At 43.3% G+C, this 25,777-nt stretch overlaps 1 protein-coding gene across 2 annotated transcripts in view; it reads left to right on the plus strand.

Annotated features, from left to right (window-relative positions):
- The window catches only part of LOC115373221 (aldehyde dehydrogenase, mitochondrial-like), a 54,476-nt gene that overhangs the window by 15,726 nt on the left and 12,973 nt on the right, over nt 1–25,777 (plus strand). For both annotated transcript variants that reach the window (XM_030071495.1, XM_030071496.1), the window contains exons 6-8: nt 17,248–17,376; nt 18,929–19,042; nt 22,502–22,604. In XM_030071495.1, coding sequence (XP_029927355.1) covers nt 17,248–17,376; nt 18,929–19,042; nt 22,502–22,604 — 346 coding nt within the window. The remainder of the gene's footprint in view (nt 1–17,247; nt 17,377–18,928; nt 19,043–22,501; nt 22,605–25,777) is intronic.

The following is a 25,777-nucleotide window of genomic DNA, read 5'->3' on the forward strand; positions in this document are numbered from 1 at the left end:
TGGACCCAGAATAACAGTTTTTGAATATTAGCAGCCCAGTAGTAGTATGTAAAATTCGGCATTGCAAGGCCTCCTCCAAATTTACTTGTTTCCAAAACATTCCTGTTAATTCTGGGGTCCTTCCCTGCCCAAATGAATGACGTAAGCAATTTATTCAGTGACTGAAAAAAAAAAATTTCAGTCACTGACTGAAAATACTGGGATGGAGTGAAATAAGTAAAGAAACTTAGGCAAAACAGTCATTTACACAGCATTAATTCTACCCGTTACGTTCAAAGGGAGACTGCCCTATTTTTGAAAATCAGATTTAGCGTGGTTAAGTGGGGAGGAGCGCAGAGCTAAGTTGGGGGGTAAAGTTGGCTGAGAAGAGGGCTGAAAATTAACGCATAACATTGACCCCAAGATACTTAAATCCAGAAGGGCTCTTGAAACTCCTTTAACTCCTGAAAGTCAGAGGTTGACATGTTCATGTTCAACATTCACTCTTTTGAATATTCAGCTTATATCCTGAGAATGTACCAAACTCATCAAGGATAGAAAGAACAGAAGGGACGGAAGCTGCAGGGTTTGTGACATATTATAAGAGGTTGTCGGTAGGGCCCGACCGATTTATCGGTTTGCCGATTAAATCGGTCGATTTTAGCCATTAGAGAATAATCGGTAATCGGCCAAAAGTTGGCCGATTGACGCCGATGTTAACACTTATTTTTTACTAATAAAATGCAGGGAATATGGTGTTTTCTTAGAAATGATGTCTTTGCGTTACATATCCAGTAGAGGGCGCTCCGACTCCTTTCATGTCATGCTCCACAGTCACCTCACAGCAGAGAGAAGTCGTGAGAAGACTGAAGAGCCGACAGCACGTTTACTGAGCCAAGCGGTTTGCCTCAGTGGTAAGTTTATAACTAGTTTGGGAAATAAACAATAACTCAGTAAGTTTCCCATTCCCCATGGCGTGCCTCGTTGTGTCTGTCACGCTTGACTGATATGTTAGCAAGCTAAAGTTTGGATAACCTAGCTTAAATATTACCTTGCTAAGCACTTTCTATGCTAGCAGACTAGATAAGACCGGAGCACATTAGGATAACGCGTCGTCGCCGTGCAGAAACCCTGTGGGCTGCATTCATTTACAGCAGCGCACCGACTGTGTTTTTTAACTTATGGCGTTGAGGAGGAAGAACCGTTTCTGGTCAAAGTTCTAACTTCATGGTGGAAAGAAAACGCACGTTTAGAAGACATCAGAGAGGCGCATTTCAAATCATGTTTTACCAGAGACTTTTATGACGCTGTTTATCCACCTACAGATAATAATTCATTAAATACACTCACTGACCACTTCAGTAGACACTGTGCAATGTAATGCGCACCAATAACAGCCCTACCATGAATTCTACTTTAATAAATGTATTACTTTGTAAATGCTGACACTGTCAGAGAGACTTCTTTATGTTTACTGAGATGATAGTGGGTGTTGCTGTTGGTGTGCAGAGCAGTATATTGAGGGTTGTTCAGAGTATTTTGACCCTCTGATGCATGTAAGTGGGGTTGACAAAATATCAGACACCTCAATATGATGCTCCTCACACCAACACCCCCTACCACCTCAATAATAACCATAAAGAAGAATTATCTGCTTTCTTACAGTCAACATTTTAAAAGTAATAGGTTTAGTCTAATGAAGTGGCCAGGACTGTACACGCCATATTCATGTAAACACAAGTAAGACAAATGCTTAATGTCTGAGTTTCAAAATGGCCCACATAACTAGACAGATTTGTTACATTATTTTTTTAACTAATGCATATTATGTCTTACTGTTTTTTTGTTTTTTTTTTTACAGATGGCAAAAGAAGGTGGACTTGGTATGGTGTGGGACTACTTCACCAAGGATGTCACTGGTGAAGCAGTCTAATATTTGTAAAGCTTCTGTAAGGCAGGGATCAAGCAAGCAGAAAGCAAAAAACACAACCAACCTATGGCAGCACCTTAAAGCCAAACATGATGACATGATGATACTGCCTTTTAGCACATCATATTTTTGGTTTGTTTTTTGTTCAAATTGTTCATATGCTGCTTGTGCCACACAATTTCTGATAATAAAAGTATTTGAAAATAGTAAAATGTTCTCCCTTCGATTTATATCTTTGAGACACGTGTTTGGAACTATTTTAAGCCATCAAAAGCAGGTATGTCGTCTTTTTTTTAACTGAAAAATTTAATCGGCTGATATATCGGTTATCGGATTTTTTAAATTCCTTAATATCGGAATTGGCATCGGCTCCAAAAAATCCATATCAGTCGGGCCCTAGTCGTCAGCATAGAGAGACACATTGTGCTCTATGCCCTTGCAGTGGACCCCTTGGAAAAGTGGGGAGGAGCGCAGAGCTATAGAGGGCGGTTCAATGGCTAGAGCAAACAAGAGTCGGCTTAAAGGGTAGCCTTGTCTGGTCCCGTGAAATAATGGAAAAAAATCAGATCTGGTGTCACCGGTGCAAACACTTGCCTGTGGGTTGGCATATAGAAGACGGACCCAAGAGCTAAACCCATTCCCAAATCCAAATTTTTACAGTTTAATAACAGTGAATAAATAACACCATTCAACCCAGTCAAACGCTTTTTCAGCGTCTAGCGATATGACAACTTCTGGGTGCTTAGAAGATGGGGTTGAGTAAATTATGTTCATTAATGTACGAATGTTAAAGAAGGGATGACGCCCTTTAATGAATCTTGTCTGCTCTTCCAAGATAATCTCAGGTAAGACTATCTCTAGCCTGGTCGCTATGACCTTTGCTTGGACTTTAACATCTACATTGAGAAGAGACAAAGGCCTATAGGATCCACAGAGTGTGGGGTCTTTGACTTTCTTAAGAAGGAGAGAGATGGATGCCTGGGTTAGTGTCGGTGGGAGTGCACCATATTCAACTGACTCATTATAAACATCTAGGAGAAGTGGCGCTAGTTTGTCACTGAATTTTTTTATTATAAAACTCAGTGGGAAAGCCATCAGGGCCAGGGGCTTTGTGACTTTGCATTGATTTTATTGCTTCAGCTACCTCAGCCAGTTCCAAAGGTGAATCTAACCTACTCACTACGAGAGGATCAACAGAGGGTATAACAAGGTTATCAAGGAACCTATCCATGATGGAGGTGTCTGTTGGAGAATCTGACTGATAAAGAGTGGAATAAAAAGTTTTGAATGTTGCACTGATATCTACCGGATCAGATAGCAGGCCACCAATAGGGTCACTGATTTGAGTTATAAGCCGTGTAGAAGCTTTGCGCTTAAGCTGATGCGCTAGTAAACGGCTAGCCTTGTTGCCATGCTCATAGTAGTGGCTACGGGACTGTAAGAGCATATGTTCCGCTAGTGTGGTAGAAAGCAAGTCAAATTCTGCTTGGAGATTCATACGCTCCTTGTACAATTCTGGAGTAGGACTAGTGGCGTATTGGCGATCTAGACTGAGGATCGGGCTAGTAAGTTGGGCTTGATCAGCTTTACGCTTTTTTGTCAAATTAGCAGAGTAGGATATAATTTGACCTCTGAGGAAAGCCTTCAAGGATTCCCATAGTAGCGAATTGGAAGTCGAGTCAGTTCGATTAATAGAGACAAAAGTGTCAATAGATGAGGCAATAAAATCACAGAAACCTTTATTGGAGAGGAGTAGAGATTTGAATCTCCATAGGGGGCGGGGTCTGTGGTGAGGAGCTAAGGATATGTCTAGAACTACAGGGGAGTGGTCGCTAATAACTATTGTTAAATATTCAGAGGATATCACATTGGGTAGGAGAAAAAAATAATCAATCCATGAGTAGGAGTGATGCACAGGTGAGAAAAAGGAAAATTCTTTCGTTTTTGGATTGCGAAATCTCCATGGGTCAGCACAGCCATTCTGGAACATGAAGTCTGAAAAAGCTCTTGCCATATTAGAGGGGCTGGCCAATTTAGGAGCGGTCCAATTCAGGACTGATAACACAGTTCAGGTCTCCACCAAAGATAAGATGATGGGTATTTAAATTTGGTAGGCTACTCAGTAATCTGTTTGCAAAAGCGGCATCATCAACATTAGGGGCATACACATTAACCATGAGAACAGGATTCTGTAGGAGGGTGCCTGTTACAATCAAATATCAACCATTAGGATCTGAGATAACATTACTAGAGGTGAACAGCAACCTCTTGTGGATAAGTATAGCAACGCCGCGAGCCTTTGAGTTAAAAGAAGAATGAAAGACCTGACTCGGCCAGGATTTGCGCAGTCTGAGATGATCATCATCATGTGTGTCTCCTGTAGGAATACTATGCCTGCTTTTAAATGTTTAAGATGTGTGAAAACCTTGGATCTCTTAACTGGGTGCTCCATACCTTTAACATTCCATGAAAGAAACCTTACTGAGTTATTAGAATTTCCTGCATTATTCGACAGCTCATTGAAAGGAAGTGAGTGTAAAAAGTCCTAATATACACTACTCACAAAAAGTTAGGGATATTTGGCTTTCGGGTGAAATTTCAGGATGAACCTAAAATGCATTATAACCTTTACAGGTGAACTTAATGTGACCTTCTGTAAACTTTTGAATGCACATGTCCAACTGTTTAATGTTTCAGTACTTTTTGCACAAGTTGCTGTTCTCTAACAAGGAGTTTAACGGCAAAATTCACAACAGGTGTTTGATCCATGAATCGACCAATAAATTTCCTGGTTCAATTAGAATTGGTATTTAAACAGTCCTCCTCATCATGCTGTTCACATTTTGACATCATGAGACCAAGACGACACCTAACAATTGATCAGCAGCACCTCGCCATTGCGAGGCTTCAAACAGGATGTTCTCAGACGGAAGTGGCCACTGAGCTTAGAGTGTCACAGAGTGTCATCAGCAGGTTGCAACAGAGATACAGAGAGACTGGAAGAGTCACAGAAAGGCATAGAAGTGGACATCCTTTGGCCACATCCCACACTGATGACCGCTTCATTGTGAACAGTGCCCTGCGGAACCGGATGATGAATGCCACTCAACTCCAGGCACATTTAAGGGAGGTGAGAGGCATCCAAGTGTCACGTCAGACCATTCGAAACCGTTTACATCAGCATGGTCTGCGTGCTAGACGACCTGCAAGGGTACCTGACCACACCACCAGGCACAGGTGTCATTGTCTTGCATGGGCCAGGGAGCATTTACGCTGGACGAGGGACCAGTGGGCCTCAGTGCTGTTCTCTGATGAAAGCCGATTCATGTTGAGCAGAAATGATGGACGCCAACGATGTTGGAGACGTCAAGGAGAGCCCTAGGCATCAGCCACTGTTGTCACCAGACAAGCCTTTGGTGGTGGTGGTGTTACAGTGTGGGCAGGTGTGTCTAGTCAATACAGAACTGCCCTAATGGTACAGTGACAAGCCCATACTACCTGAATAACATCATTAATCCAGTCATTGTGCCCCTACATGAACAACACAGGCCTAATTTCATCTTCATGGACGACAATGCTCCAGCTCATCGAGGTCGTATCATTAGGGAACGGTTGCTGGAGACTGGGTTACCTCAGATGGAGTGGCCTGCACTTTCTCCAGACCTGAATCCCACAGAAAACCTCTGGGATCAGCTGAGTCGCCGTGTAGAGGCTCGGAGCTCTGTACCCCAGAACCTCAATGTCTTGAGGGCCGCCCTTCAAGAAGAGTGGGATGCCATGCCTCAGCAGACAATAAGTCGACTTGTGAACAGCATGAGACGTCGTTGTCAAGCTGTAATTGATGCTCAAGGGCACATGACAAGTTATTGAGACATTGACATTTTTTGTTGTGGTATACCCACCACTGTTGTTGGCTTTTGTTTCAATAAATTGTTTTGAGATGAGGAAATCACCAGTGCATGCTTCTACTTAAATGCCCTACTTTCATGATATAATATCACTGTAGTGTGAACTTTTTACATTTTCCGTAAATTTCACCCAAAAGCCAAATATCCTTAACTTTTTGTGAGTAGTGTATATATAGTTAAACAAAGAAATACCAAGCATTGTAGAATATAATAAAAAGAAAAGCAGCGCATGTACATAAACAAAACAGAAACAACAACAACAGCAAGTAGAAAAGAGTACCCATATACCCCCCCTCTCCTCACCCCTCCCAAAAAGTCCTCATCCCCAAACAATGAAGACGGCAGGTTGAAACTTGGCTCGTGTCTCCGATGCATATTGCTGGGAACGAACAATCCTTTTCATGGGCAGAGGCGCTCCCGAGTGACCAAACGTGGCACCACAGGTGCATGTCAGATCAGCTCCATGACGTTGTCAGAAAAACAACCCAAAATAACAATACAGGCGGAGCTTGTGGGCCAGGCACGGAGTAACACCACGACTTAACTGTTTCAAAACAAACGTTAGCTAGCCTAGTAGGGTGAGCTAGTTGCAGCTGGGCTAGTAGGTTGTTAGCTCTGCCTGTATAATAGCATTGAGCAGTGGGTTAACTGGAAAAATAAAACAAATATATCAGCCAAATAGAACTTAAGAGTTTATATCACCTGAGTGAACTGAAGATTGTGCGAAGGCAATGTTCCATACTAATGCTCCGTAGTTCAAAACAATGCATTCAGTCAGTGGGGGAATCGAGGAATGTCTGCGCATCCTTCGGGCAGTCGAAGAGCTTCTTCTCGCCACGGTGCTCCACGCGCAGGCGGGCTGGGAACAGGAGTGAGAATCTGACTTGTTTCTCATATAGCTTGCGCTTTACATCAGCAAAAACGGCTCTGCTCTTGGCAACGGTGGTAGTCATGTCAGGGAAGTAGTGGCGGGCCGATCCTGTGTGCCCTGTCCAGGAGTGGTTGGGATAGGGAAAAAGCCAGTGCCCAAAACCTCCGTAAAATATTCAGTCATGAATTTCACAGTGTCTGTGCCTTCAGATTTCTCTGGAATTCCAACCACGCAGAGGTTGTTGTGCCGTGATTGTGACTCCAAGTCCTCTGTTTTAGCTTTGAGCTGAGCATTTTCCGTTTGTAGGTTTTTTACAGAAGTCTCGAGAGCGACAATCCGGCCACTGTGGTCTGTTACCCCTTTTCCACCAGGGCTGGTTCGGAGCCGGTGCCTGACTTAGCACCAGTTTTTTGGTTTTCCACCGCCCAAGCAGGGGCCAAACTGGTGCCAAACTGGTTCCAAACTGGTGCTAGGCAAGCACCGACTCCGAGCAGGGGCTAAACAGGAGCCAGAGAAAGAACCACCTCGTCATTGGTGGGCAGGGTTACAAAACAAAACAGGAACTGCGAATGCTATAAACATAAACAATAATCCCCGAGAAGCCGTGGGTTATACTGATTTTACAACGGCATGGAACGCGGCTCAGCAAATTACATTCAAGGATGAGAAGCACCCGTTTTATAACTAAACATAGCTGTCATTCGTTCCGATCACGAATCCGACGGGTAGCCGGCAATAATTCTGTTTTTCGCCTCTGTATTGAAATGTAGGCTTGTAAACACACCAGCAGTATTTGCATCGCTAATAAATCCAGATCCTGCTCCACCCAGGGCCAGAAACTGTATCGGGAAAGCAGCATTATATGCTTGACTGAGACGTGGCTCACGAACATCATTCCCGACTCACTGATCAGTTTCACCAGCTTCAGGACAGGACGGGCGGACAGAGACAGAGACGCTGCAGCCACTGTATAGTATGAGAGCGCAGTTTGATGTGTGTTGAAGTGATGAAGCTGCCGTGACAATGTAATTTCCTGCAAAGGATTAATAAAGTATCATTCATTCATTCATTCATTCATGATGGTTATTGTGATTCTGAGCGAGCGTCTCACGCACCCAAGTCATCACGTTTTCCGATGACGTCATGACGTGGCTCTGAATTGGCTCCACTTTGCTCTTGACCGGTGGAAAAGCAAACCGGTTCTTCGTTGGCACCAGTTAAGCACCGGCTCTAGCACCAGCTCCGAACTAGCACCAGTTTTTTTCTGGTGGAAAAGGGGCATGTGAGAGCGGTCTCCATGTCGGTTGTTTTCAAATCGAGTGAGGCCATAGTGGATGTGACCTCCTCTAGGGCAGTAGAAAGAGGTTGCAGGGCAGTGTCTACTATCGTTTTCATTGTGGTGGTGAGGATCTCTGTCAGTTCCGAAAGCAACACAGCACGGAGCTTCTCAAGGTCTGGGGGTAGGTCGTGGACGCTGCCATGACAGCTAAAGTCAGTGGCTAGCTCTGTTGATTCTTTCTTTTCTTTTGGTGGTGGCTTCTTCCACCAAAAGAAAGCAACACAGCGCGGAGCTTCTCAAGGTCTGGGGGTAGGTCGTGGACGCTGCCATGACAGCTAAAGTCAGTGGCTAGCTCTGTTGATTCTTTCTTTTCTTTTTGGTGGTTGCTTCTTCTCCCTCCTTGAACTGCCACCTTATCGTGGTGGAGGGGTTTGTGTGCCCACATGATCCTGGGAACTATGTTGCCGGGGGCATTTTGCCCCTGTTAGGGTCTCCCATGGCAAACAGGTCCTAGGTGATGAGCCAGACTAAGTGCAGTTCAAAAACCCCTTATGAAGAGAAGACTACCAAGGACCGTGACGTCGCCCGGTACGGCGGAGCTGGGGCCCCACCCTGGAGCCAGGCCTGGGGTTGGGGCTTGTGAGCGAGCGCCTGGTGGTCGGGCCCCGTGGGCAACGGGGCTCACGGGGCCCGACTGGGCCCAGCCCGAACTGGTGACGTGGGTCCAACCCTCTGCGGGCTCACCACCCACAAGGGTAGCCGTAAGGGGCTGGTGCCATGTGGATTGGGTAGCAGTCAAAGGTGAGGGCCTCGGCGACCCGATCCCCGGACGCAACGGCTGGCGATGGGGACATGGAATGTCACCTCGCTGGGGGGGGAAGGAGCCTGAGCTTGTGCAGGAGGTTGAGAGGTACCGGCTAGAAATAGTCGGGCTCACCTCCACGCACAGCTTGGGCTCTGGAACCCAGCTCCTCAAGAGGGGCTGGACCCTCCACTATGCTGGAGTCGCCCGCGGTGAGAGGCGGCGGGCAGGTGTGGGCTTGCTTATAGCCCCCCAGCTCAGCCGTCATGTGTTGGGGTTCACCCCGGTGAACGAGAGGGTCGCCTCTCTGCGCCTTCGGGTTGGAGAGAGGGCTCTCACTGTTGTCTGTGCCTACGGGCCGAATAGCAGTGCAGAGTACCCGGCCTTCTTGGAGTCCCTAGGAGGGGTACTGGATAGTGCTCCGACTGGGGACTCCATTGTTCTACTGGGGGACTTCAACGCTCACGTGGGCGACGACAGTGACAGCGACGAGGGTGATTGGGAGGAACGGCCTCCCCGATCTGAACCCGAGTGGCGTTCTGTTATTGGACTTCTGTGCTAGTCACAGTTTGTCCATAACAAACACCATGTTCGAGCATAGGGGTGTCCATAAGTGCACGTGGCACCAGGACACCCTAGGCCGGAGGTCGATGATCGACTTCGTTGTCGTTTCATCTGATCTCCGGCCGTATGTCTTGGACACTCGGGTGAAGAGAGGGGCTGAGCTGTCAACCGATCACCACCTGGTGGTGAGTTGGATCCGCTGGCGGAGGGGGAAGCTGGACAGACCTGGCAGGCCCAAACGTACTGTGAGGGTCTGTTGGGAACGCCTGGCTGAACCCTCTGTCAGAGGGGTCTTCAACTCCCACCTCCGGGAGAGCTTCTCCCAGCTCCCGAGGGAGGCGGGGGACATTGAGTCCGAATGGACCATGTTCTCATCCTCCATTGTCAATGCGGCTGTTTGAAGCTGTGGCCGCAAGGTCTCTGGTGCCTGTCGTGGCAGCAATCCCAGAACCCGGTGGTGGACACCGGAAGTAAGGGATGCCGTCAAGCTGAAGAAGGGGTCCTACCGGTCCATGTTGGCCTGTGGGACTCCCGAGGCAGCTGACGGGTACCGGCAGGCCAGGCGTGCTGCAGCTCGGGCAGTGGCAGAGGCAAAAACTCGGAGCTGGGAGGAGTTCGGGGAGGCCATGGAGGAGGATTATCGGTCGGCCTCGAAGAAATTCTGGCAAACTGTCTGGCGCCTCAGGAGGGGGAAGTAGTACTCTGCCGACACTGTTTACAGTGCAGGTGGGGACCTGCTGACGTCGACTGGGGATATTGTCGGGCAGTGGAAGGAATACTTCGAGGGTCTCCTCAATCCCATCGTCACGTCTTCCGTTAAGGAGGCAGAGGCCGAGGACCCAGAGGTGGACTCGTCCATCACCCAAGCTGAGGTCACTGAGGTGGTTGGTAAGCTCCTCAGTGGCAGAGCGGCGGGGGAGGATGAGATCCGCCCTGAGTATCTCAAGTCTCTGGATGTTGTGGGGCTGTCTTGGCTGAAACGCCTCTGCAACATCGCGTGGCGGTTGGGGTCAGTACCTCTGGAGTGGCAGACCGGGGTGGTGGTCCCTCTTTATAAGAAGGGGGACCGGAGGGTGTGTTCCAACTACAGGGGGATCACACTCCTCAGCCTACCTGGGAAGGTCTACTCCAGGGTGCTGGAGAGGAGGATTCGGCCGATAGTCGAACCTCGGATTCAGGAGGAACAATGCGGTTTTCGTCCCAGCTGCGGAACACTGGACCAGCTCTATACCTTCCGGAGGGTGCTCGAGGGTTCGTGGGAGTTTGCCCAACCAGTCCACATGTGTTTTGTGGATCTGGAGAAGGCATTCAACAGTGTCCCTCGTGGTGCCCTGTGGGGGGTGCTCCGGGAGAATGGGGTCCGAGGCCCTTTGCTAAGGGCTGTTCGGTCCCTGTACGACCGGAGCAGGAGCTTGGTTCGCATTGCTGGCAATAAGTCAGACCTGTTCCCAGTGCATGTTGGACTCCGGCAGGGCTGCCCTTTATCACCGGTTCTGTTCATAATCTTTATGGACAGAATTTCTAGGCGCAGCCGGGGGCCGGAGGGAGTCCTGTTTGGGAGCCACAGGATTTCATCGCTGCTTTTTGCAGATGATGTTGTCCTGTTGGCCCCATCGATGCAGGACCTTCAACAGGCACTTCAATCCTAAATCCGCTATTTGCGGATTTAGGATTTAGGAAGAGGCGTTCCCCCGTAAAAATTGCTATCTTGTGCACCTCCTGCTATCCGCAAAACACCTCCGCTACCCGCTATATTATGCATAGGTGTGTTTTGGGCGTTACGCCAGTTATACCAATCAGTGTGCCAGGTGCCATTGCCTTTAAGGGCAGGATGCGCTATCCTAAATCCTAAACCCGCGATGGAGAGAGTGACGTAGATTTTCTCAGGGCTTCTACCGAGGCTAAAGCAAGTTGGCTTTATATACATATTATATATTATATTATAGGCGAGTTAATTCGGGAGGTGGAGCCACATGTGTCCAAGCGAGTGGTCAGGACCACCCGCTATCCGCTATCCCTAAAGTGTGTGCGCAAGATAGCAACTTTAGGGATAGCACATGAAACACGCCCACGACGCACCTCCAGGCGCAAATGATGCAGTCGGCATAACGGATAGCGGGTAGCGGGTGGTGCAAGATACCGTTTAGGGATAGCGGAAGTTCCTAAATCCGCAATTTGCGGGTAGCGGGTAGTGGCAGCGGATAGCGGGTGGCACAAGATAGGGCCCTAGGTGTTGATTTAATAAAATATCAAGAGATCACTCGGGAGCTTCTCACGGAACGTCCCTCTCCTTCACATGCTCATGCTCAGAAGTCCCTCACAGTCTCTCTCTTAAATGATTCATGTTTATTTGCATATACAGTGGGAATGTGAGATCTGATCACAAGTGAGTGACACTGTAGAGCTGGACTGACAGCTGTCCACTTGTGTTTGGATTATCAAAAACACATTTTAATAATAGGTAGTAACAGGGCCATAATCTCATTTCCGCTCAACTCAAGTAAATGAAGTTTTAAATTACACAAGTATTACTGTTTATAAGTATCCATCCCCTGTTTTTCCTTCAATTCCACATAACTCAGGTCTTTTCTACATCCAGTCCAACTTTTATAAACATCTTCAGATTTTACAAACAAGCTATTTCTTTTTATTTAAAAAATGCCCATTTTTATAGTATCTATTTCTAAGTGATACTGTACGATGGTGATTCAATTTATAGTCAGTTCATGAAAGCTTTTACATTTGCTGTTTGCAGTCCTGAGGGAAAGGGGCCTTTTCCACTTCTCTCCAGCACTCCTGTGCTGCACAGGAAGTGATGTATTTCATGTTTATGGAAACAACAACATTGGGCTGTTTGTAATAAATGTGAAAAGGCAGAAGAAATATAAGAAACTACACTAAAGAAATGACACCTTCTCAGATTATCACTTTAAGGGCCCTATCTTGCGCCAGAGTCCCTAAACCCGTTATTTGGGGATTTAGCATTGCGCAAGAGGCGTTTCCCCACAAAAGTTGCGCACCTGCCGTTATCCGTAAAACACTTGCGCTACCCGTTATATTATGCATAGGCGTGTTTTGGGCGTTACACCAGTTAAACCAATCAGTGTGCCAGGTGCCATTGCCTTTAAGGGCAGGCTGCGCTATCCTAAATCCTAAAACTGAAATCCGTGATGGAGAGAGGGAGGTAGATTTTCTCAGGGGTTCAACTGACGCTAAAGCAAGGTGGCTTTTTATATATATATATATATATATATATATATATATATATATAGGCCTGTAATATATTATATTATAGGTGAGTTAATTTGGGAGGTGGAGCTGCATGTGCATGTCCACATATGTCCAAGTGGACGTGTCACAAGGTTGTACTGATTGAGTAAAATCCCCGGGTTACACCACACAGACACAAGAGGCAGAGGTGGAACTGTGTGTAAACTAATTTATTAACAAGGCAAATAACGTATTAAGAATAAAAATAGGCTATAGCACAGCTGCTGGCTTATGATAAAACAATGAAACACACTGGCGTAAGTGTCCAAGTTAAAACAGCCTTTCCTCTAAACAGTCTATATGAGTAATATACTCAGTCCATTCCGACGGCCTCCCGGTATCAGTCTAACTGCGTGCGTGGTGTGGCTCCGTTGGGGCGCGCATTGAAGCCGCCTGGGCACACTCTTGTTAAAGCCCAAACTTTAGGGAAAGCGCTTGTGTGTGCTCAAGATAGCAATTTTAGGGATAGCGCATAAAACACGCCCACGGACACACCTCCAGATGCAAATAACGGAGTTGGCATAATGGATAGCGGGTAGCGCGGGCGCAAGATACCGTTTAGGGATAGTGGAAGCTCCTAAATGCGCAATTCACGAGTAGCGGGTAGTGGCAACGGGTAGCGGGTGGCACAAGATAGGGCCCTAAATCTTTTTAAAATTTAATTAAAGCTTTCATAGTAGGGATGCACCGATCCGATATTAGCATTGGATATCGCCGTTTTTTCTCGATTGGGTATCTGTAAAAGCAGCCGATCCATCAGACCGATCCTTCCCCTTTAAGTCTTTGCGACATGGGCTACATCATATGGCATGTGTGCGCATGTGTGCTGCATGCCGTGAGAGTTGATTGAGTTGAGTTGCAAATACAAGCAACATGGAGCAAATGAAAGGGTCTGCGATATGGAGGTATTTCACGCCAACTAGCTCCACGGCAGTTTGCAATGTATGTAAAATGAATGTTGCCAGGGCTGGTGGTAGTACTGCCAGATATAAGACTTTTCTCCTGAGTTCCACTGCTGTAATAACATCATCTGCATTAGTTTTCTTAAAAGCAGCAGCACTGATATGAAAGACTACAAGAAAATTCTAACGTACTGGTAGAGCAACAAGGAAGTGTGGAAATCGGTATAGTAATAGAAGTGGTTATAATAGCAGTCATGACAAAGCTAACAGTGGTTGTGACAACAATAACAACAACAACAACAATAATAATATTAGCAATAATAGCAATAACAATATTATTACTGCTGATAATAAAAGTAATAGTAATAGTATCAACAAAGACAGCAAGAATAGTAATAATGATACTTACAGGTCTGAATGTAGTAGGACTGAGTAATGTAGTAAGATAAGATAAGATAAGATATTCCTTTATTAGTCCCACGGTGGGGAAATTTCCCGCATCACAGCAGTAATGGGGGGAATGGGTGGTTTGCAATCACGGATGCAGACTCTATGGCTCTAGGGGCAGAAATACCGACTGAAAAGCGAGAGAGGAGAGAGAGCCCAGTGTATCATAGGGGGGACCCCCAGCAGTCTAAGCCTATAGCAGCATAACTACAGGACATTTCTAACTATAAGCTTCATCCAAAAGGAAGGTTTTAAGGCTACTCTTAAACAAAGAGAGGGTGTCTGCTTCTTGAACCCAAATTGGAAGATGGTTCAACAGGAGAGGAGCCTGATAATTGTACTTTTGGATTTAGACTTAGTAGTTTGTTCAATATGCAAATTAAAAGACATATTTGTCAAAAATAACTCCAAGATTCTTTGCAGCGGTGCTGGAGGCAATCGTGATGCTATCTAGGGTAACGTATGATTAGATAATAAATTTCTGAGGTGTTTAGGGCCAACAATAACGTCAGTTTTGTTCCGAATTTAATAGTAGAGAATTAGTCATGCAGTTCTTTATATCCTGAAGACATGCTTGAAGTTTAGCCAACTGATTACTTTCATCTGGCTTCACCGAGAGATATAATTGGGTATCATCTGCATAACAATGAAAATTTACGGAGTGTTTCCTAATAATATTGCCTAAAGTGAACAATGCGCATGAAGGATTCATCATTAACATGTACAAATTGAAAGCGATCTGATAGGACTTAAACCAGTTTAGTCCAGTCCCTTTAATGCCAATTAAATGTTCTAGTCTCTGTAATAACATGAGATGGTTAATGCTGTCAAATGCAGCACAGATCTAACAGGACAAGTACAGAGAGAAGTCCTTTGTCCAAAGCCATAAGGAAGTCATTAGTAACTTTCACCAGTGCTGTCTCTGTGCTTTGGTGCTCTCTAAATCCGGATTGAAAATACTCAAATAAACTATGTTTATGAAGAATATCACAGAACAGTTTGGCAACTATTTTCTCAAGGACCTTGGAGAGAAACATTAGATATAGGTCTGTAGCTAGCTAGATCACCTGGATCTAGAGTCAGTTTTTTAAGAAGAGGTTTAATCACAGCTAGTTTAAATGAGCAAGGTATGTAAGCTGTTAATAAAGACAGATTGATCATATCAAGTAAAGAGGTGCCAACAGAGGGTAAAATTTCCTTAGGCAACCTAGTTAGGATGGGGTCTGGGAGACCCACAGATGGTTTAGATGAGGAGATTGCCACGATTAGTTCTGGAAGAGTGATTGGAGAGAAGCAGTCTAAATATATATCAGTTTTTACATCTCTAACTAAGGTTCTGATGTTTGAACACAGGTCAGTGTCAGTAAGAGGGGGAAGACGGTTAATTTTGTCTCTGATGGTTAAGATTTTATTATTAAAGTAATTAATGAATTCATTACTGCTGAAAGCTATCGGAATACATGGATCAATAGAGTTATGACTTTGTCAGTCTGGCTGAAGAAACCTAGGCTTGTTTTTATTTTACTCTATAAGAGATGAGTGATAGATGGCTCTGGAATTACAGAGGGCCTTTCTATATGTTTCAAGACTATCTTGCCAAACTAAATGAGATTCCTCCAGGTAGGTGGAATGCCATATTCTTCAAGTCTTCATGATGCTTGCTTCAATTTGCAGGTCTGGGAGTTATACCATGGAACTAACCTCTTTTGTTTTATTAACTTATTTCTTAGAGGGGCAACAGACACAAGTGTCATTCGCAGTTAGCTTGCAGTACTATCCACAAAGTGATCAGTTTAGGAGGGACTTATCCTAGGGTAGGAGTCCTCCATTGTATCAACACAAGGCATAGAATTAAATGCTGATCTAGGCCTAATCATTTCATCATTTTGTCATAAATTTGGCTGCAGCACTGTCAGATAAGCATCTAGTGAAGACATTTTTGTCTAGGGGCTTAAAATCTAGTAACAGAAATTCAAATGTTATTAAATATTGGTCTGATGAAAGCAGATTATATGGAAAGATTATAATATTATCAGTTTCAACACTATATGTTAAAACGAGGTCGAGGGTGTGGTTAAAGCAGTGGGTGGGTTCATTTACACTCGGCGAGAAGCCAGTTGAGTCTAATAATGACATAAACCCAGTATTTTAAAGCTCATTATTAATGTTGTCTACATCATATTAAAATCACCTACTATAATTATTTATTTAATATGACTTGGGAGTGGATTCATTTAGGGTAACATATTCCTCATGACACAGCGAGGTTTCGGTAAGAAAGTAAGTCAATAAGATAATTGGAAATTAATTTGTTCACTAATACAGTTTTAAATGACAAATATGTAGTCCACATTTTAGGCTCCTATTTTGTTTTACTGCTGCAGAGGGAGTATTAATTTTAATTGGGTTTTGTGTATAACTCTTGTGTTTTACCTGAATTGATAAAAATGGTCAGGCGCAGACACAGTCTCCATGGGGTGATGTTTGGGTGACTGCTCTAATGGAAGTGCAGAGAAGTGTGTAGGACTGTAACTCTGCCTCCTAGTCTTAACTCTGGGTTGTCATGGATTTGGGTGACTAATAAACTCTGGGGAAGACCAGGTCTTCCCCAGAAAGAACACCAATTATGCACATACCCCATGTCATTTTCTGAACACCGTCTTGACAGCCAGTGCTTGAAAAATAACATGGGACTAAACATGTCATCCCTGGTCAGATTAGGCAGGGCCCAGAGAGAACTACAGATTTTCTTGAAGATGCAGAAAAGATATCATTCCATCACAACCTGTTGAGGAGATGTTAAATGTTTGTGTGTTCCTCTGTGTGTGCGTACAGAGGAAAGGGGAAGTAAATGGTTAGGGAGGTGTAAACTGTTTTTTGACACAATGGAGATATTTGCAATTCTTCTGCAATATTGTAACCAGGTAGAACTGATGTGTCCTGACCTGAGACTCTGTAGAAGAATATTCTCTCCTGCTTCTGATTTGGGGTAGTATTCGGGGCGCACCGGTGGCCCACCAGTAAAGAGCACATGCCATGTACCAGGGCTTAGTCCTGATCGCAGCGACCGGGGTTCGAATCCGACCTCAGGTCCTTTGCTGCATGTCATCCCCTCTCTCTCTCCCATGCATTTCCTGTCTATCTCCACTGTGACGGTCGAATAAAGCAGAAATGCCAAAAGAATAATCTTTAAAATTTGGGGCAGTACTGGAAGAATACTGTGAGTTTCTCTATTAAACTAAATTCTCTCTCTCTCTCTCTCTTTCTCTCTCTCTCTCCCTCTGCTTCTGTGCAGTGGAACTTCCCGCTGTTGATGCAGGCTTGGAAACTTGGGCCTGCTCTTGCAACTGGTAATACTGTGGTGATGAAAGTTGCCGAGCAGACACCGCTGACGGCACTCTATGTAGCCAGCCTTATTAAAGAGGTACGTTTATGGTCGGGTGATTACAGGCTACAAATATCCTTTTAATAGTACATATACTATTATGGTGGATGATCTTGCTAATCTTGATGACCTTTCCTTTTAGCGTCACCATCACGCACAATTTTGGATAGTACATGACCATGAAATTAGGTTACCACATTCATGATACCCAGAGAATAAACAATTTTTGGTCAATTTTGGTCACTTCATGACCTCTCCTCTCACACCACCCTTAGGCTAAAATGTCAGATTTGCACATGAGATAACATGATATGTAATTAGGGGATTGCCAGGATACACTACATGGACAAAAGTATTGGGCCACACATCTTGATCATTGATGAGGTGTTTCATTCAGTCCCATTGCCATAGGTGTATAAAATCTAGCACCTAGCCATGCAGTCTGCCCTTACAAACATTTTTGAAAGAATGGGTTGTTCTCAAGCTCACTGAATCCGATGGTGGTACTGAAATAGTGATGTGATAGGATGCCACCATTGCAACAAGTCAGGTCATGAAAAATCTTCCCTTCTAGATATTCCATGATCAAATGTAAATGGCAGTATTGCAAAGTGGAAGTATTTAGGAACCACAGCAACACAGCCATGAAATGGCAGACCATGTAAAGTTACAGAGTGGGGTCACCAGGAACTGAGGCACATAATGCATAAAAGGCACCAACACTCTGCTGACTCAATAACTGTAGAGTTCCAAACCTCCTCTGTCAATAACATCAGCACAAAATCTGTGTGTTTTATGGCATGGGTTTCCATGGCCAAGCAGCCACATACAAGCCTTACATCACCAAGCACAATGCCAAATGTGGAAACACATTCTTAGTAGAGTAATTTTAGGCCAAAATTGGGGTCAACCTAGGACAAATTGCAAGAGAAGCAAACTCAACTGATTTTGTATCCTCAGTTTGTCCTGAGTGAGGGAAAAAAAAGACCCAAGGAATCCCATTGGTGGAAAGTTTTAAAACTCACCTATTTATGACCACATATTACCAAAAAACACTGTTTTTAACACACAGGGGAAAGGGGTTCCAAATTTTACTTTCAGATATTACTATAAAAATTCACAAGTTGATTACACACACATAGACAAGAAAAAAAGTCAATTACAAGTTCTTTGAATTATTCTGTTTACACATGCATATCACACATTATCTGATTTGATATGCGCTAATAAGGAATATAAGGAATAAATGCCAGAACAGATATTTAAACAGTGAATTAAAAGGTTATTATATATACAGTAACCTTTTAATTCACTGTTATATAGTAACCTTTTAATTCAAGGTTACTATATATATATATATATATATATATATATATATATATATATATATATATAAGAGCTATTGCTCTTATATAAAAAAAAGTCAAGAGCAATAGCTCTTTAAAAAAATCACTTTTCCATCCCCTCACCCCTGGCAAGACATGTGGACTATAAATGCATAAATGTGAATTATTAAATTATGATACATTAGTTAACAGTCTTGAATATAATGTGCTTCGTAAGTAATCATTGACATTGTGTGTATTTTCAGGTGGGTTTTCCAGAAGGCGTTGTGAATATCTTGCCTGGCATGGGACCTTCTGCAGGTGCTGCCATTGCTAGGCACATGGATGTTGACAAGGTGGCATTCACTGGATCCACAGAGGTAGTACACATAAACATAGACACACAAAGATGCACGCAAGCATAAATACTTAGACACACAAGCACACACATCATGTATGATGTAAATTCACTTTACACACATAAAAGTGGAAAAAAAATACCCTCCCACGCTACAAAGCAATAAACACTTTCTGTGCTTGGTTAAAAGGTGAAGCTGAAAAAGCTTCAAATCCAGTTTCATGTCATGCACATGAGAAGATATGAGGGGGAGGAGGTGGGTTGAATAGTGTTGTCAAGTGCCCAGTCAGTGTTTAGGTAGTCTGAAATCCTACAGCCAATATGCCTTCATGTAGTTAAAGCAGTCAGACACTCTGAAGACATTCTGAAACAGACATTCCTTTAAACACGAAGCTTTAATAATCACTTTAGTTGTGAGACATAATGACAATATTTTGTTCATAAAGGCATTGCGATAATCAGTCTTTTCTCTTTAAGAAACCCCTAGAGCACTCTTCTCAACCTCATGCATTTGTGATGGTTGGATTAATGTGGGTAAAATGGATTATTAATAGTTTTCTTATGTCATCTTAATGCCACCATGTTATTGTTACATTGAAACACGTATTTAGATATTGTTAGATAATGAATACGGTTTTGTTGATTTATCTGTGGAATTTTAAGTGACTGTTTGAATACTTGTATTTGTTGCTCTATGTGAGTGTGATACATCCACCAAGTCTGGTCCATTAACTCCTTCCCTGTTGTGAGAATGAGAGCTTTACCGGGAATGTGCTGCTCTAAAATGAATGAGATAGATACAGACTGGAAAACAACATGATTTTTAGAGGCAGTCCAATGCTGAAAAAATGTTTTTAAGGATGCTCAGCAACACATTTGTTTTGGTTTATATTTCTAACTATTCCCTTCTGTGGCACTGCCACTGTATCACCTTTTAGGCTGAATATGGGACTGTAGTGCCATTGCATGGTGATACAGAGGAAGTGCTATGGCAGAAAATAGTTGACCATTTTGGAAGGGGCTGAAAAGAGTGCTGCCAAGGCCACTTCTGTCAAATCCTCTCATGTGCAGTCATGAAGTGTGCGTGCACAACTATGAGTACGTTTACATGCACACCATATTCCGGTTCGGCTCAATATTCCGGCTAAGGTAACTGCGCCGCGGCAACTGGAATATTCCGTTTACATGTTACTTGGCATGCCCCCGTGTTTCGGCGTATTCCACTCTCTCATGTAATGCGACACTCAGCCGCGGGGGGCAGCAGTGCGCATATAGGTGTCTGGTCTGCCGGAAAAACAGACGAAGAAGTCTTCTTCCTCTTCTTCTTTTTCTTCTTCTTTTGTCGCTATTTCTATGTTTTCTCCCATCGATATACTCCGTGATATTTAAGTCTTTCATTAGCTGAAGGTGGACTGCAGTCTCCTGGCTCTTGCTGCTGTTCGCCCTGCCGTTTTCCCCGCTTGCAGGTAACCATAGCAACAAAGACGCCACAGAATTCCTTGTGAGTCGAGCATGCGCAGTCGTGACTGAATATTCCGGTTCGGGGAGTTTTCCGACTAAGGTGGTTACATGCCCCAATATTCCGGTTGGAACAGGAATATTCCAGGGGGCTTATTCGGAATTCTCTCCAACCGGAATATGACCTTAATCGGGTTCGGTGCGTGTTTACATGACACGTGCGCAACCGGAATATTGCGAATATTCCGGTTAATACAGGAATAAGGTGTGCGTGTAAACGTGCTCTATGTGTATTTGACTGAGTTAGCAGCTTGGATAGACACACTTTACACACGTAATTCATGACTGTGCATGACAGGATTAATATTGTGCTTTGGAGGATACTGTAGGCTTGCAAAATTAGGGTAAATTGTAAAATTAGAGACTGAATTTTAACCATTGGATCAAAAATGGCTAGTATTGAATATAAAGTTGGATGTTTACCAAGAAGGCAGCATACGGTGAGTACTTGAAACAAAAAATGTGTATTATGGGTGAAATATCCCTGTAAGAAGTAGCTTCATCGCCTATAAAACAGATTTTATTGGACAGTTAATATAAAATAGATGTCACCTATAGTCCTTTTCATTCAGGTCTTTATTAGCAACACTGACAAATACTATACTAGGCACAAAAGCTTGCAAATTAGGACTCAGTTGAAAAGGTTTCAGAACCACCTAAACAGTCTTTGCAGTCGCTTTACTGCTCACCTGTACATTACTGCACAACCATACATTTATACAGTCATGGACGAAATTATTGGCACCCCTGGAATTTTTCCAGAAAATACACCAATTCTCCCAGAAATTGTTGCAATTACAAATTTTTTTGGTATACACGTTTATTTCCTTTGTGCATTGGAACAACACAAAAAGCAGAAGAAAAAAGCCAAATTTGACATCATTTTACACAAAAATGGACTGGACAAAATTGTTGGCACCCTTTGGCAAGTAACAGGTACTGGCAATATAGAAATCACATCTCATTTGAATGAGATGAAGCGCTATGGCACGAGACCGAGGAGAACGCCACTGCTGACACAGAGACATAAAAAAGCCAGACTGGAGTTTGCAAAAATATACCTGAGTAAGCCTCGATCCTTCTGGGAGAATGTTTTGTGGACAGATGAGACTAAGCTTTTTGGCAAAGCACGCCATTGTACTGTTTACAGAAAACAGAATGAGGCCTACAAAGAAAAGAACACAGTACCTACAGTCAAACATGGTGGAGGTTCAAAGATGTTTTGGGGCTGTTTTGCTGCCTCTGGCACTGGATGCCTTGACTGTGTGCAAGGAATCATGAAATCTGGAGACTATCAAAAGATTTTGGGCCGCAGTCTAGGGCCTAGTGTCAGAAAGCTGGGTCTGCGTCAGAGGCTATGTGTGTTCCAGCGGGACAATGACCAGAAACATACCTCAAAAAGCACCAAGAAATGGCTGGAGACAAAGCGCTTGAGAGTTCTGAAGTGGCCAGCAATGAGTTCAGATCTAAATCCCATTGAACACCTATGGAGAGATCTCAAAATTTCTGTTGCAAAAAGGCACCCTTCAAATCTGAGAGACCTGGAGCAGTTTGCAAAAGAAGAGGGGTCCAAAATTCCATTTGGGAGGTGTAAGAAGCTTGTTGATGGTTATAGGAAGTGATTGGTTTCAGTTATTTTTTCAAAGGGTGTGCAACCAAATATTAAGTTGAGGGTGCCAATAATTTTGTCCGACCCAGCTTATGAGTTTTGCGTAAAATGATGTCAAAATTGGCTTTTTTTCTTCTGTTTTTTTGTGTTGTTCCAGTGCACATAAAGGAAATAAACATGTGTATTCCAAAAACATTTGTAATTGCAATAATTTCTGGGAGAAATTATGTATTTTCTGGAAAAATTCCAGGGGTGCCAATACTTTCGTCCATTACTGTACTTTAAACTGACCCACCTACCCCTTCCCTCCCTCCTCTCCCCCCACCTCTATCTCTCCCTTTCTGTCTACATCAGGTAGGTCATCTAATTCAGCAGGCTTCAGGCAACAGCAACCTGAAGAAAGTTACACTTGAGCTGGGAGGAAAGAGTCCTAACATCATCCTGTCTGATGCCAATAGTAAGTAGTGTGTGTGTGTGTGTGTGTGTGTGTGTGTGTGTGTGTGTGTGTGTGTGTGTGTGAGTGATTAGAAAGGAACAGCATTAACAGGTTTGTCCTGTGTGTATTTGTATGTTATTGCATATCCTGACAGAAGTGTGACATAATGTTGACTACAAACATTTTCCCAAACACAGAATTCGCTACTGAATGCATTTTCTCTTTGTAAAAATTACATGGGGTTGTCACAAAATCACCCGTCACAGTCTCATTTATGCTGTATAATCCCAGTCTCGAGTATCCATTTGTGTGCTCAGTACTTCCCAAATACACGTATTTTCACTGAAATATTGCTACAAAGACAATTTTCACAAAATCCTCTTATGTCGTCATTTCATCAGTCCTCTCAGTCATCAAGTGTACATGCACAACTGTGTGTGTTTGACTGGACAAGCTGCTTGGATGAATGTGCTTATGCATGCATGCTTCATGACTGCACATGAGTGGAGTTTGCAGAAGTGGCTGGGGTATGAGTGCAAAGTCTTGTGAATACGAATCAAATTTCTACGAGTACAGAGTCTTCACTGTAAATACGACTTCAAGTTTATGAATACGAGTAGAACGGTGCTGAAATGACGTCACTCAGGTCGCAGGGGAAAATAATCGATCCAAGATTCTTCCAACCACGCATGTGCATGCAGCCCCAGAGGCAGACAGACATGTTGAGCAACAGCCGACAGGGTGGCGCTGCTAGCTCCGAAGGAACATCACAGCTAAAGTCAATAAACGTGTATGTCCATAAACGTGTATGTCCATTATTTAGTAATTAGTAAATAATAAGTAGTTATTTCATAAAATATTTCTATTTTAAATAATATGCAATTACTATTTACAGACTTTAGCTTGGAAGCTAAGCTAATGATGTTTACATGCCGATGATGCTGATTTAATTCTGACTGAGTTTTAAACTGACTGTAGGCAAATAAATAAAGGTTAATGTAGAGTGTGTGAGATTTTTATAAACATCAGAATTCATCCCGCTTCTTCCATCAGCAGTCACATCATCAATAAACACTAGTGAACCAGTTCCACTGGCAGCCTTACATGCCCATACCATAACACTGCCTCCACCATGCTGGACAGATGATGTGCTCTTTGGGTCATGAGCTTTTCCTCTCATTCTCCACTCTTTGCTCTTCCTATTATTCTGGTATGTTAATCTGCATTTCATCTGTCCAAAGAACCTTATTCCACAATTGGGCAGGCTTTTTAAGATGTTCTTTACTCAGGCTCTGTCCCAATTCAAAGGCTGTACGCTACCTAGGTCGTATTTGTAGGTTGCTTACGTCACGGCGGCGCGACAAGTGCTGTCCCAATTCAGTTCTACCGCGTGGGGTCCTGCAAATGCAGCCGACAGATGCCGACAGATGACAGGTGTTCACTAACACACCTCCCAAACCTAGTTCGGCATTTTACACTGCATCACTCGAATGCGCTTCGGGAAGCCTCGATAATAATGACGTAGGAATCCTCCGCAGGCTACACCGTCCCAATTCACTAAACTTTTAGTTCCGGTAAACCTGATATCAGCACCTACGTCGGACGCCTCCTACGTGGGCACCGTAGGCTGCAACCTAGTAGTCATCTAGCCCTTCAATTGAGACAGACCCATAGTCTAATCTGGCCTTCCTGTTCTTAAGTGACACCAGTGGTTTGCATCTTGTTTTATACCCTCTGTATTTATTTTCTTGCTGAAGTGTCTTGACTGTAGATTTGGAGCCCACTACAAGACCCCTGCAAACTACAACCTTAATAATAAACGTAGAATGTCAACAAAAACTGAATATTATAAACTTTCTTAAAAGGTAGAATTTATGGCAGAGCTGTCATGTTGAATTGCATTAAATTGTACTAAGAAAGTGGCCATTGAGTATATATGACTTCTACATTCAAAAATGTCTTTTGTTAAACTGCTGCTGATTTAGTCACTGTTAATACAAAAGATTAAACAAAAATCTGTATCAAGTTTTCCATTTAAAATGAATAAGTCAGTAAATTAATTCAATTAACTGACCCATTCTTAATTGGAAACAGGTTTAGCGTTTACCTGCATTATGGTAATGTCTCTAGTTTTATATACAGTTTTATTTTTACATGAGCAAAATTAACACATGGACCTGAGTCAACACAACCACAACGTTTTCTTGGGTGTAACGAAGTCAATCGAACATTGATGCAGAGGGACGGCAAGTCCAGATGGCAAGTCCCGGGTGGAAGAGATTAAAAGCCAATACAACTCTGTCTAGAGATCGCTAACGGAAACTAGCTGAGAGGCTAATTATTTTACCTGGACAATTCTGCATCATCAACAAGTCAAATTTTTCTGCTCCTGTGATATGCAATGTCTGCTTGCAGCCAGTCCTCATCTTTGCAGGGTTTAGGGTGAAATACTCCCAGACTTTTGTTTTGGGACACGATTTCGTTGCATCAACCACCGCCATTTTGTGTAAACCAGTGTTTGGGACACCTACATTTTCCCAATGAATTGAATTGAATGGTAACATTTGTGAACAATGGACCAAACTGGATTAGTATCATAAAGGACATGTATAAAAGGACTCTACAATGGTAACACTCACAGCTTCTGGTGATGTACCCTGTGTTTTTGGGTCCATGTTGTTGTTTGTTCTGTGTATTTTTTATTTATTTATTTATTTTATTTTATTTTATTTTGTTTATCTATTTATTTATTTATTTATTTGCTGTTTCTGTTTATAATTTGATATATATAATATAATATTCCTGTGGATAAGATTCCAACGATGAAGTAGCCAGACAAAATTGCATCATACTGAGACGTTCCCAGCACAGCTGCTGTGAAATATGATAGAACCTTCATTGTCAGCCCAGAGATACTTTGCATTATAAAGCTGATGCCACACTTCACCAGTGTACAATGGGAAATTTGGATGCAGGTTAAAACGCAACTGCATGCCTCTGATACAGCTATATATAATGCACATCCTTTTTTAGCATACAGTAGAATGCTAGATATACAGTACAGGCCAAAAGTTTGGACACACCTTCTCATTCAATGCGTTTTCTTTATTTTCATGACTATTTACATTGTAGATTCTCACTGAAGGAATCAAAACTATGAATGAACACATGTGGAGTTATGTACTTAACAAAAA

Source organism: Myripristis murdjan, chromosome 16, assembly GCF_902150065.1.
Source record: "Myripristis murdjan chromosome 16, fMyrMur1.1, whole genome shotgun sequence".
Lineage (NCBI taxonomy): Eukaryota > Metazoa > Chordata > Actinopteri > Holocentriformes > Holocentridae > Myripristis > Myripristis murdjan.